Here is a 13,948-nt window from a genome sequence, read left to right as displayed (position 1 = left end):
GCCCTTCATCCTGAAGATTACGCCATGGTCCTCTGAAAGCCTGAATAGCCGCCCACTGTACCCGAAGAGAAGCCACTGACAACCCTAAATGAGCACCATCCTGCAAGAACTGCATCACCTCAAAGATAGAAGCGCAGGTAGGATCCAACTCCCGACTTAAGCACTATGACGAAAACACCTTCCACTGTCGACCATAAGAAAGCAAAGTGGAATGTCTCCTTGAAGCCAGTAAGGTAGAACTCAAAGCCACAGGCACCCCCAGACCTGTCAATCCCCGTCGTTCAACTTCCAGGCCGTCAAGTGCAACCTCCTCAATGACCCCAATGGGAGGCAGGAAAACTCCAGGGGAGACGGACAAAGGGGCAGAGGCCACATCCTCCCGTCCGCCATCAGCCTCAACAACGGGAACCAATTCGCCCTCGGCCAAAGTGGCGCAATGAGGATAACCCTGGACCCCAGATCCCTCACTCGTAACAGAAATGCCCTGAGTAGTTGAAAAGGAGGGAACGCATACAAAAGGCCCTGCGGCCAAGGACACGACATCCCGTCCACCTCCCATGCTTGGGGACACCAAAACCGGGAGCAGAAGCGATCCACTTTCGCATTCCCTGCGGACGCAAACACATCCAGCACTGGAAGACCCCAAAGCCGAACCAGATGCTGAAACAGGGACTTCCGGAGAGAGAAAAGTTGAGAGGAAGGAATCACTCTGCTCAGCAGATCCGCCCGAACATTCACCACCCCCCGAATGTACGTAGCCCTGAGAGAAGGAACCCACTCCTGAGCCCACACAAAAATCTCTCTGACTAAATTGAACAGAGCCCTTGACCTGGTCCCCCCTTGCTGATTGACATAAGCCTTGGCCACTAAGTTGTCTGTGCGAACCAGAACCGCTGATCCCCTCAGGGAATCCTGGAAATGGACCAGAGCCAGGAATACCGCCCTCAATTCGTGCCAATTCGACGACCGACTCGCCACCCGAGGGGACCAAAACCCCTGAATCTGAGCCGACCCCATCCATGCCCCCCAACCGGAGAGGCTGGCATCCGTCGTCACCACCACGGGTCTCAGAGGTGATAAAGACACCCCTACCCTCAGGTGGTCTGCATCCAACCACCATTGCAACTCTCTGTGAATCAATCCGGACCCTGGAACCCTGTCCTCCAGAGAACCGGACCCTGGTGCCCACCTTCTCAAGAACCATGTCATCAAGCACAGGAGATGGAAACGTGCCCAAGGAACCAGAAATATCACCGATGCCAAATGACCCTGCAGCCGCAACCATAGAAGAGCTCGGGGAGCAGACAGCAACAATACCTTCGTTACCAAAGCCTGGAGTACACCCAACCTTTTTTCTGACACAGTCACCAACCCTGGAAGTGTCTGAAACCGAGCCCCCAGAAAAACTAGATCCTGGGACGGCACTAAGTCTGACTTCTCCCAATTGATTAAAAACCCGTGGTTTTGCAGGACCCCCAGAACTTGGTCCACCTGCCTCAGCAACAGGTCTCGTGATTGAGCATGAATCAAAATGTTGTCTAGATAAGGATGCAGAAACACCCCTTCTGAATGAAGCAAAGCCACCAGAGGAGCCAGCACCTTTGTGAAAATTTGAGGAGAAGATTTTAGACCGAAAGGTAGATCGCAAAACTGATAATGGTCCTGACCCACAGCAAACCTCAGGAACTTTTGAGAGGATCTTGCCACGGGTATGTGTAGGTAAGCATCCTGTAGATCCAGTGACACCAGAAAGTCCCATTGCCTGACCAATGGAAAAATAGTCTGAATGGACAGCATGCGGAAATGTACTGTCCTGATCCAGGTATTCACCTCCTTTAGATTGAGCACCGGTCGAAATCCCCCTGAAACTTTCTGCACAAGAAACAAGACCGAATAAGTGCCCTGGCCCCTTTCGTCTAGCGGAACGGGGGAAATGGCTCCCTTGACCAGTAAGTCCCGCACTCCGTCCAATAACGCTCTTCTCCGTGACCCCTCTGAAGGAAAAGGAGTGGGACGTACCCCTGAATCTGGAGGAACCCTCACAAAATCTATGACATAACCATTGGTCACAATGTCTAGAACCCAATGATCGTTTACACTGTCCTCCCAAGCTGAAAGAAAGTGACTCAGTCTTCCCCCAACCGGCCCTCTGCCAGGCCCACAGTGATTGTCAGGACCCCTTCTTGAAACCACCCCGGGTCGCAGGAGCAGACTTCTTAGGTGAAAAACGCGGCTGAAAACGCTGTTTCCTAAATGAAAAGGATTTAGCATCCCTAGTAGGAGAAGATCTGGAATGCTTCTTCCACCCTTTACCCGAAGAAGAACCCCCTTTATAAGGTAAGGCATGCTTCCGCTCCTTAAATGCCTTGGAAAGCATGGATGGCAATTGTTCTCCAAACAAGTTACGACCTTCAAACAGCAGTCTCAACAAGGGTGCCTTTTCCCCTGGATCAGCCTTCCAGGAACGCAACCAGAGGGACCTACGAGCCCCAATCAAAGAACCAGACGCCAGAGCCGAAGTACGGACCACATCAGAAGATCCATCAGCCAACAATCTGGCCTGCTGCTCCATACCAGCCAGGAGCTCTGAACATTCCGCCCCTTCCTGTACAGCCACCGCCAGTTTATCAAAGTCTTGTACCAATGACCGACGCATAAGCAGAATAAATCCCTGCCCTCAGTGCCAGATTCTCCGCAGCAAAAGCCCTCTTAAGACCTGAATCCACTTTACGGTCTGTGGCATCCGTAGGCACACAATCCTCCGGATTGACTGCCGTTTTGCCAATCAGAGTAGCCAAAATAGAATCCAGGCGTACTGAAGGAGGTAAAACCTCCTCACCCTCAAGCAAGTAAAGTTTCTGAAGGAATCGTGGAACCTGAGCCTTATCCACATCCTTCCACTCACGAAACACCATATCCTTCACAGGTCCCTGAAAAGGCATGGCAAACTTCGAAGGTGTCTGATATTGAGGAAATAAATGAGAATCCGAGTTTGTAGGTTGAAACACTGGGAAACCCAAATTGTCCCGAACATGTGCCATCACTTCCCACATTTCTTCTCTGGAAACATATTTCCCCCCAGATGACGTCGATGGGGCCTCATCCTCACTCTCCGATGAGGACTTCCTTGCCGCTACCGATGAGTGCGCAGGCTTAGGCTGACCAGTCCTGGCCACGCCTGCTTGCAGTGCCCTGGTAACAGCCACCTCAATCATATCCTGCACCTCCTCTCTGGACATGAGGGGAGTACCCCCGCCTGGTAACTGTGAGGTCTCAGGAGTAGCAATGCTAGCCTCACCTCCCTCCTCCGAGGAGGAGGAAGAGACAATCCTACGTCTTTTCGCTGGAACTTTAGGCATGGTAAACCACCAAATAACACTGACTCTCACCCCAAAAAACTACCCTGTATATAGGCACCTGGTCCTCCCCCAACAGGGCTCCACCAATCCCTAAAAAGGTCAACTACTTTGGCCAAATTCATAAAAACCATGGACAGAATGCCCGTCCTACCTGAAGAGCAGCTCAAAATCGAAGTCCCTCAGTTCCCCGCGGCTCCGCGGCACGGAAACCCGGAAACCGACGCCCCAGCCACAGAGGGCCGGCAGACTCCGTCAGCCGGCCCCCAGTACACGCCTCCCGAGCAGCCATGCTGCTCGTCAAAGACGCGACCCAGCCGGCGCACTCCTCGCGGAGCTCCGCGTCCCGAGGAGTGCTTCCACCGACGACCTCCAGGCCCCGCCGTGCAGGTAAGAAAGGGAAAGAAAACCGTCTAGCGTGGGCTAGACAAAAGAACAGGAGGGGATAAGGGTGGGGGGGGGTTTTGAAAGGGGAAGGGAGGGTCTAGGGGGGAGGCGGGAGGCCTCATTGGTTAAAAGGAAGGCGAGGGAGGGACGGGAGGTAATGTAAATTACATCCACTGCACACACACATTTCTTGAGTTCTGATCATAGTGATGCAGTTAGGCTCTTCCATACCTTATTTTATGGGTATCTTCACGGTATTCCGATAATCAGTATTTTAGCGGAGATGTTTTAGAATGCCAGTATTTAATCATCAATGTTAAATCGCAGTCCAAATATTCTCTCCCTGGAAGTGTTGGTTTGTGTGGGAGTAGGTGAGCTGCGCAGAAAAAACGTTCACCGGAATTCTTATGTCATTAAAATCTTTTGAAAAATTGTAGCTACTGAACTTCAGGCAACTGAATATTTTTGTTCGTAAAAAGTACAAAAGAACATTTCATCTTATCAGCCTCTGAATGTATTATAATTTAAGGGTTTAAGCAACATGAGTTTAAGGAAGCTTTGTGGCGTGTTTGGGTCAGTTATCCCCAATTCAGTTTGACATATCTATGGGGCAGTCATTTCTACAGCGCGTAGTCTGCCAATACTATGTTATCGTATCGCTGTTGGTTGTACGGTGCCGTTTATGGCCTGCCCTGTGAGTAATGTCTTTAAAGAACTATTACAATTTTAGGACAGTGTGATAAATCTCATTGCCAAGTCATATGTGGCTGCAGGATCGGCTCTAGGGCGGTAAGACCAGTGCAGCTGCACCAAGCACTATCTTCGGAGGGTGCGTCGTGTTTAAAAATATCACCAGTTTAAAATGCACCTGCTGTAGGGTTCCTTATGTGTCCTGCAGTTTTCGAGGCAAAAATAAAAATGTCTAGATAATTGGTGACTAATGTTCCAGATGGAGAGAATTCAGACTTTTGTCTAGTGACAGCTTCCATTCATGATAAAGTAGCGCAGAGGGTTAATATGCCTGCTGCAAAGAAAGTGTATCAGACAAATCACTGTGCAGTACTTTATGTGGCTAGCTCAGTAGGTTACTGCGTTTGTCACAGAGATTATTTTCCAGTTCATAAGTTACAAACCTAATACAGCACATTGAGCTATGAACTGCCATCAAAGAGCTGCATGCAAGCTGCATGGTATAAGTCAGAACACTGGGCCTCATTTGCAAGAAGGTGACGCATCGGCATCGATGTTTCAGATTTTTTGCGCTTCCCTAAGTTGCCCTAAAGATGCCATAGATGAGCTGTATTTATAATACAGAGCTCTATGGCGCACGTTTTCACAGATGTGTCAGAAATTCTGATGAATCTGTTGGCGCTAAACTCACTCATTGCTGGAGTAGCATCTTAAAAATGATGATACTCCAGCAATGTGAGAAGAACCAATTGGAAAAAGTCATGCGTCAATTTTATGCCTGCTCTAAGCAAAATTCTGATGCAGTGAAGTCGCAGAATGACAGTGAAATGTTGTAAATTTCACTGTGTCAGTTCTGTGTGTCTTTTTGCCTGGGAACACCTACCCTCCATACTTTATACCTGGTGCAGGTATAATCTGACGCAGGGCTTTACAAACTGACACATTAGGCCCAATGCATCAGTTTGTTAATCTGGAGTAGTGCAGTGCACTGCATCAAAACACAATGGCGCACGGTGGCACAAAGGGCTTGTAAATGAGGCCTGTGGTTTTTTCCCCTAGTTTTTCATTAGCCTAATGTTGCTAAAAAGGATTCATTTAGGTACATTCTTATTAGTAAAGCCAGTCACTGTGGTACCTTTTAAATCCTGAGTTTGTGCTTTTTCCAGACCAAACACACTTAAAATATACTGCCTACTATTACCGGTGATGTGAGCAGTGCTTAATTTGTGCTTGTTGTTTCCGGTGCTGAGCACCAGCACGTATTTTTTAGGGTCGGGGCTTATTCTTCTGCCTCAAGCATTTGCTGCGAGCAAAAGTCACATATGGGAAAGACGGAGGAAGGGAAAAACGAAAAAGCGTCATAAAAGGGAGAAAGTAGAAAGCTGCAAGAGTGAGCTAAAAGGGCAGGGAGTGGCTTTAGGTGGATTGAAGGGGCCCGAGATGGCTTCAGGATTGTGTTTAAGAGGAAGGCTTTGGGCACCGGCACCTTTTTATTTTCAAATTAAGCGCTGGGGGCAATACAGAATCTGTGACCAGAGGCACACCTTTAAATTTCTCGTGGGTTCAAGTATCCGCCTCTGTGTGTGCCTCCAGAATGACCTTCTATTTTTTATCAAGCAGGAATAAAACACAACAAAATGAGCCGGGAAGGTATCAACGACTGAAAAGAAGTAACAACAATGTTGCAACAAGGTCTGCGGTACCTGCATGAGGATCTCATGGTGAAGCACAAACTTCAGGGTCCACAGGTTGCCGATGATGGGCAGCGGGGTGGGCCCGGGGGGGAATCTTCTCCTCAACCACTGAAGCTTGAAGAAATGAGCAACGAGGATCGCAAACAACAGACCAAGTGCCAGTTGGGTGAGCAATGGCATGGTGGGCGCTTGTCTCCGATCCCGGGTGTCCGTCTATCCTACCTCTGTGTTTAAACCACACACTACCCTTCTCTGCTGCCTGGTGCCCTTTCTTTCTCGTTCACTAATCCTGTGTTTCAATTCCGAGGTATTTCACTCTCCCCCTCTCTCTAGCTTTCTCCTTTTATTTTGCTCTGCTCGATTGCACGTCTATCTCTGACCCGAGCATTCTCATTCTCCTCTCTTTTTCTTAGCGCGTCTCTTCCCCAACTCCAGCTTCTTTTTGTGCTTTTTCTTGCTTTGTCGTCCTTCAGTTCCTTGTTTCTCTGTTGCCTTAATTTCTCTGTATTCGGCCTCAGTGTCAGTCTTCTTCAGTCTTATCCCGCGCACCTCCCTCACAGTAAACAGCACCGTCTCTTCTCTCCCGTCCCAACTTTCTCACCTTTATACTCTCAGCAACAGTGGGGTGTCTATATTTGAAGTTTACCGGCTGGTGGCTTTTAATCCATTTTTTGGGTTGAGCGCTAAACGTCCCTAGTTTAATGTCTCTTTGGGCTTTTAACCACGCCCATGTCAAGCCCATCTGTTTGGTTGGTTCGTGGGCTTGCCTTTTAAATCAGCTTGATTTCATAGGTGAAAGGCATGCACACGTCATGCCTCCATGGGCGTAGGAAGTGTGGGGGACGCGGGGGATATGTCCCCCCCAGATTTTGGAGTGGGGGGGACACGGGGGACACGGGGGACAAGGGTGGGGTGGACGAGGGGACAGAAAAATGTTCCCTTCTCCTGTAATTCGCAGGGCCATTAGCGCATGAAAGCGCTACCTATAATGGCCCTGCACTTGACCTGTGACCTGGCTCCAGGACACCTGCCCTCTGCCCTTTTGTTGTGCTGCAGCACAAGGGATTCTTTCTCACCTTGCCCCACAGCCGCCTGCAGTCTGCACTTCTGAGAACAAAGGGAGAGGGAGGCCCTTTGTTGATTGCTGTCTGCATCCCGTCTCTCCTGAGCCCTACCCTTCCTGTCCCTTAATGATCGAACCCTGAAGACAGCAGCAAGATTTGAAGAAGGTAAGGAGTTTTGGGTAGTTAAACTATTGCTAAGTAACTCCCTTTCTTTTTAAATACAGTGCTGTGTTGCAGAGTATCTCCCTTTCTAAAAACAGTATTGTTGAGTTACTGTGAGATATGAGCAGGGCAGGCTTTAGCGCGCTAGTGGCACCCTGTGCGACAATGTTTGGTAGGGCCCCCCTTTCTGTCACCTCTCTCTCACTCTCTTCTCTCCTCTGTCTCCAGCTTGCCTGCCCCAGTGCTAATTATTGTCCCCTAAGTTGACATCCTGCCCCCCCCAACATTTCGGTCCCCTGTCTCTCCCTCAGCCTTCCTGATATTTCTGAAAGCCCGCTCTGAAGGGCATGGGCTGTCTGTAAATCTCATTTCCTGCCAATGGCATGTGGATGCGAAGCCAGCACTGTGGCAGCTCACAGGCTTTACAGGACTTCACAGGCTGTGGTGGAACAGAGCCTGACACTGCTGGATAGACAGCGGAGAGACCAGCACACAGCATGGGTCCCAGGAAGAACCAGATGGACAGGACTAGGTAAGGCAGCTAGGGCGATGCAACCGGTTCTGCCGCACTGGGTGCTGACTTAGAATGGGGCTGCTATGTTTGCAAGTATATTGTGACTTTAAAAGCACCTGCTGGAATGTTCCTTGCCACCAACAGTTTTCAGGCAACAATAAAAATCTTAAAATGATTCCGGTGATTTATGGTCATTCTGGAGAGAGATTAAAGTTTTGTCTAGCGGAAGTTTTGACTCATCATAACGTACAGGGTTACTATGCCTGATACAAAGGGCGTCTAAATGCAGATCACAAAGTGTACATAATGTGAATAGGTCAGTGAGTTACGGCTTTTGTCAGATGCAGAAAAGTACCCTCTTTTTGGCATGGTTACCCCACTTTTTGCCTGTTGTCAGTATGTTTTGACTGTGTTCACTAGGATCCTGCTAACCAGGAACCCAGTGCTCTCTCCCATTAAATTTGCTTGCTTGGAGCACACTCACCCCACACTTGGCATACTGGTTGCCCTTATAAGTCCCCAGTATATGGTACCCAGGTACCCAGGGCATTGGGGGATCAGGGGTTCCCCATGGGCTGCAGCATTTATTATGTATTATGCCACCCATAGGAGCCCATGTAAATTGTGTCTGCAGGCCTGCCATTGCAGCCTACGTGAAAAGGTACATGCACCCTTTCACTTCAGGTCACTGCAAGTCGCCCTTATGGTAGGCCCTCCTAGCCCAGAGGGCAGGGTGCAAGTACCTGTGTGTGAGGGCACCTCTGCAGGAGCAGAGGTGCCACCACGAACTCCAGCTCCATTTTCCTGGACCTCGTGAGTGCGGGGACGCCATTTTAGGCTTGTACTGGACATAGGTCACTACCTATGTCCAGCTAATAATGGTAACTCCGAACCTGGGCATGTTTGGTAACAAACATGTCAGAATCATACCCCAATACTATTGTCAGTATTGATTGTATGATTCAATGCACTTTGGGGGCTCCTTAGAGGATCCCCAGCATTGCACCTACCATCTTTATGTGGTTTTCCGGACAGCCCACGCTGCTGCCACCCCTCAGACAGATTTCTGCCCTCCTTCTGCTGCTTGAGCAGCTCATGCCCAGGAAGACAGAACAAAGGATTTCCTTTGGAAGAGGGAGGCAACACCCTCTCCGTTACAAGGCTTGGGAGGGGTAGCCTCGCCAAGCTACTAGTATGCTCTGAAGGGCACATTTGGTGCCCTCCTTGCATAAACCAGTCTATACCAATTCAGGGACCTCAGCCCCTACTCTGGCGTGAAACTGGACAATGGAAATGGCATAACCACTCCCCTGTCCATCACCACCCCAGGGGTGGTGCCCAGAGCTACTCCAGGTGGCCACTTGATTCTTCCATCTTGAATCCAAGGTTGGCAGAGGCCTCTGTGAGAATCTGAGTGGCCAGGTCAGGGAGGTGAAGTGTCAGCCCCCTCCTAGGTGGTCACTCTGCTAGGTGACCAATCCCCCTTTCTGGGCTATTTAGGGTTTCCCTCTTGGGTGGGTCCTCAGATTTGAGCGGGACTCCTCTGCAATGTTTACTTTGACTTCTGGCCACTGGAACCGCAACTGGACTTCACAGGAACCTACAATCTGCAGCTCCAGCGACGAATTCGCCACGCAACATTGTTTCTCCGACTCCTTCCAGCAACTGCAACATTTGCCCAGCTGTGCTTCCTCTGAGGTCAGCAAGTCTTCAGTCTGCATGAGAAGAAAGAAGGAAAATTCCTTGGAGTGAAGGAGTCACTTACCTGCATCTGCAGGCACCTACTGCAACAACAACCGGCTGCGTGGATCTCCTCTCCTCCTGAGCTGCGTGGATCCTGCATCAGGGGTGGTAGTCTGGAGTGGTCTCCTTGGTCCTCTCTACCAGCTGCCCAACTTTGGAGTAGGTAGGTCCTTGCCGTCCCATGCAGGACAGTACCCCCATGCACCGCGTCTCTTGCAGCTACCAAGGCTTGTTGTTACCTCCTCCAAGGGATCTTCAGGCTCCATGTAGCCTCAGCCCCCGGCACTCTTCTCTGTGAAGCACAGCCCTCAACGTGCTTCACCTGAAGTGGGACCTCTCTTCAGGTGTGCTGTGGGACTCTCTGCAGCTCCTGGGCTCCTTGCCTGTAGGTCTTCTGTGGGGGCTGCCTCTCCTCCTCCAGACTCTCTGCCTTGCTGATGGTCACCTCTGACTCCCCTCCATGGGTTGAGTCCCCCTGGACCTTGCTGGTCCCCGGCAGTTCCACTTTTCTCCTACTGCGACATTTGCTTTTGCCAAGGCTTGTTGGTGGGTTTTCCACACCACAGACTGACTGCAATTCTTCATCTGGCGTGGGACGTCAACTGCATCACCTAGGAACTCTTCATCTGCTCCAGTGCTGCATTGCTGACCATCTTCGTCTCCCCGTCGACCAACTCCTGCATCCACAGATGGGTGGGTAGTGGCTCCTGCCACGACCGGACCGTCCTACGTAAACTGGACTTGGTGCCCTTCTTTTCCAGGTCTTACTCTTCCAGGATCCACCTCTAGTTTCTTGCAGTCTTGTCTGCGTTTTGCAATATCCTTCTCTGAAGTTCTTTTGGTGGGTCAGGGAAAAAAACAGTAACTTACCTATTTTCTCCTGGTCGCTGGGGGGCACTCTGGTACTTACCTTTGGGGTTTCCTAGTTCCTCCAGCTCCCCTTTACCAATTCCCCTTCCTTGGGTGGGGACCCGGCTTTCGCATTTCACTTTCTTAGAATATGGTCTGGTCCCCTCTAGGCCTTCAGTATTGCCTATTGCTTTTCACTGTTTTCTATTGCTTTTTATGCCAATTTGTGATTGCTGCTGTACATATAATAGTGTGTTACTTACGTCCTATTGGAGTATTGCCTATCTAGTGTTTTAGTGTTTGTGTTACTGTAATAAGGAACCTTTATTTTCGTAACACATGTTTCTTTCATGTGTTTAAGTTCTGTGTGACTACAGTGGTATTACATGATCTTTGTATGTCTCCTAGATAAGTCTTGGCTGCTCATCCACAGCTACCTCTAGAGAGCCTGACTTCTAGACACTGCCTACACTTCACTAATAAGGGGATACCTGAACTTGGTATAAGGTGATAATACCATAGGTACTCACCACACACCAGGCCAGATTCCTACATCAGAGAGCTCCTTTTTTGTCCCTTGCAATTTATAAATGAAAACTGAATATAGAACAGTGAGCAATGAACTCATCAAAGAGCTGCATGCAAACATCAAGGTATAGATTAGAGCGTTATGATTTCCCCCCACTTTTTGATTAACTTAATGTTGCATAACCAAATCAGTTCTTATTATTAAAGAGCGCCCCCAACCATGGTGTTATGTTTTAAATTCTGAGTTTGCGCTTCTCCAGATAAAGCACTCTGAAACTATACCTGCTACCAGTATGGATGACCTGTGACACCTACACCTTGTAGTCCTGTCTTATGTAACATTTCATATACAATGATTTATACATATATGATGATTGTCTCAGTGTAATGTCTGTGTGATGTAAAGTGCTTTGACACCCTAGACTGGTATGAGGGATGAATGATGGAACAACACATGGGTATATTGTGCATGCCTTAACATCGCGGTCTCAACAATGACCATGTCTTTACTATGCATGCCTTTACAACAAATTTCGTTGTAAAAGCATGTTTGGTAAAGGAACATGCGTGGTAAATTCTCCCTACCCTGCCCCCTTACACCTGATACCATACTCCACCCCTCCAAGCACTTAAAACTGCCCCTGCCCTGAGCCCTAAACCCCCCCTGCCCTGAGCCCTAAAAGTAGCCCTGCCCTGTCCTAAAAACTACCCCGAACCCCACCCTGAACCCTTAAACCTACCCTGAACTGCTCTAAAAACTACCTTGATGCCCCTGCCCCCACCATGAACCCTAAAACCTACCCTGCTGTGTCCTAAATACTACATGACCCCCACCCTGTACCCTAAAACCTACCCCACACTGTCCTAAAACTACTTGAACTCCATGCACTCCTCCTGACCCCTAAAACCTACCCCACCCTGTCCTAAAAACTACCCCGACCCTACCCTGCCCTGAAAATGACCCCAACCTCCCACTCTAAGCCCAGCCACAGCCCTACTTACCTCTCTCTCCTCTGCTTCTTCCTGTTCCACCCGGACAGCTAGACAGCTCTCTATGCTGTAACCACGCATATGTGTGGTAAAGATATGTGTGGTAAAGGCATGCGGCTAGACCCATATTTGTGGTAATGGCAGCGTGGTCAATGCATTGCATTGCATTGATTGCGTTGTAAGGGATATTTCCCGGTATGAGTGGTGCTATAAAACTAATGAAATGCATCTGAGAGAGAGTGGTGATGGATAGTAGTGAGGGAATCCGTGGCAGAGGTGGTCACTGGGGGGCACCAACAAACAATGTCGTACAGGGCGCCACCAGCACTAAGGCCGGCCCTATCAGACAGCACAGCACTTCACAGGAATAAGGCAGCACAGAGACTGCCACTTGACAGTCAGACAAGGACCTAGCAGCAATCATAGGCCTTACTCGCCTTCATAGGCAGGCGAAGGCCCAGAGACTGACACAGCCTGACTAGTAAGAAAGCTCCCAATAGGCAGCACAGTGCATGGCAGGCAGCACAGGAATCAACAGGAAGCACTGCACCCAGCAGGCAGTACAGGCCTCTCAGGACTTCACACAGGTGAACAGCATCACAGAGCCTGTCGCTGCCTTACAGGCAGCAAAGGGCCCAGCAGACAGGGAATTGCAGGCCTCACAGACAGAACTCGACTGGAAGTGACCGCCTTCCCCATCTCCCCCCACCGCAGCAACCCTTCTGGGTGCAAACTTTGTGCAGGGGGCCCACCTCAAGGTTGTCCCTGTCCCCCCCAGAAATTTAGTGTCTCCTACGCCCCTGCATGCCTCTTCAGGTCTTTAGCCCTCCTGGCCTGCACCTGCCATCTACTGAAAACATGCAGGTTTTCCTATGGTTTCTGCACAATGTGTTTCTTTATTTCGTTGGCAGCGCGATCTCACTAGGCAGAAGTTAAGCGCTTTCCATGACATCGACCCTGTTACATGGATAATTGCACTTTTGCCAGTAAATTTCACTGGGGGAAAATATGTTTCCTTTTGTGTGTTTGCTTCACGCTCATGGTGGCCTCTGCTCGTTGATGTGAAACTGTTTTAGCTTTCAGTTCATGTGGCAAGAAAAGTCCTGATAGGAGTTCACAATGCTAACAGCTTTAACTTGAGTTACCACCTAAAATACAAGGAGTCCATGCACCGCTACATAGGATCTATTCCATTGAAATGAGCCCCTCTGAGATTACCACTGAAGGGATTACCACTGCTGAGATTACCACTGATGGGATTATTACCACTGAGATTACCACTATTGGGATTATTACATTTGAGATTACCACTGCAGGTATTACCACTGCTGAATTGCCACTATCATGATTATTACCTCTGAGATTACCATTGCAGGGATTACCATTGCAGAGATTACCTCTACTGTGATTATTATCACTGAGATTACCACTACAGGGATTACCTCTGATGAGATTACAACCTTTGAAATTATTGCTGCAGCGATTACCACTGCTGAGATTACCACTAATGTGACAACTATTTCTAAGATTACCACTGCAGGGATTACCACTTCAGAATTATTGTCATTGTGAATACTACCTCTGAGAGTACTGCTGCAGGGATTACCACTGCTGAGATTACCACTGTTGTGATTACTACCTCTGAAATTACCCCAGCAGGGATTACCACTGCTGAGATTATCACTACTGTGATTACTACCTCTGAGAGTACCAGTGCAGAGATTACTGCTGCTGAGATTACCACTACTGTGATTACTAACTCTGAGATTACCACTGCTGACATTACCACTGCTGTGATTACTACCTCCGAGATTACCCCTGCAGGGGTTACCACTGCTGATGTCACCTCTACTGTGATTACTACCTCAGAGATTACCAGTGCAGGGATAACCTCTGCTGAGATTACCACAGTTGAAATTATCACTGCAGGGATTACCACTGCTGAGAATATCCCTACTGGGATTACTACCT

General features: G+C 49.1%; 1 protein-coding gene and 1 long non-coding RNA gene across 3 annotated transcripts in view; one reads left to right on the top strand and one right to left on the bottom strand.

Moving 5' to 3' along the window:
- LOC138265304 (cytochrome P450 2J4-like) overlaps window positions 1-6,843 on the bottom strand; it is a 146,222-nt gene extending 139,379 nt beyond the window's left edge. Inside the window, exon 1 of the mRNA XM_069212912.1 lies at window positions 6,137-6,843. Coding sequence (XP_069069013.1) covers window positions 6,137-6,307 — 171 coding nt within the window. The 5' untranslated portion in view covers window positions 6,308-6,843. The remainder of the gene's footprint in view (window positions 1-6,136) is intronic.
- A 209-nt stretch (window positions 6,844-7,052) lies between these two features.
- Window positions 7,053-13,948, top strand: part of LOC138266548 (uncharacterized) — a 153,034-nt gene continuing 146,138 nt past the window's right edge. For both annotated transcript variants that reach the window (XR_011199541.1, XR_011199540.1), the window contains exon 1: window positions 7,053-7,356. This is a non-coding gene — a long non-coding RNA (uncharacterized lncRNA). The remainder of the gene's footprint in view (window positions 7,357-13,948) is intronic.

The sequence above is a fragment of the Pleurodeles waltl genome, chromosome 11 (assembly GCF_031143425.1).
Source record: "Pleurodeles waltl isolate 20211129_DDA chromosome 11, aPleWal1.hap1.20221129, whole genome shotgun sequence".
NCBI lineage: Eukaryota > Metazoa > Chordata > Amphibia > Caudata > Salamandridae > Pleurodeles > Pleurodeles waltl.
This window is presented reverse-complemented; position numbering and strand designations above follow the sequence as displayed.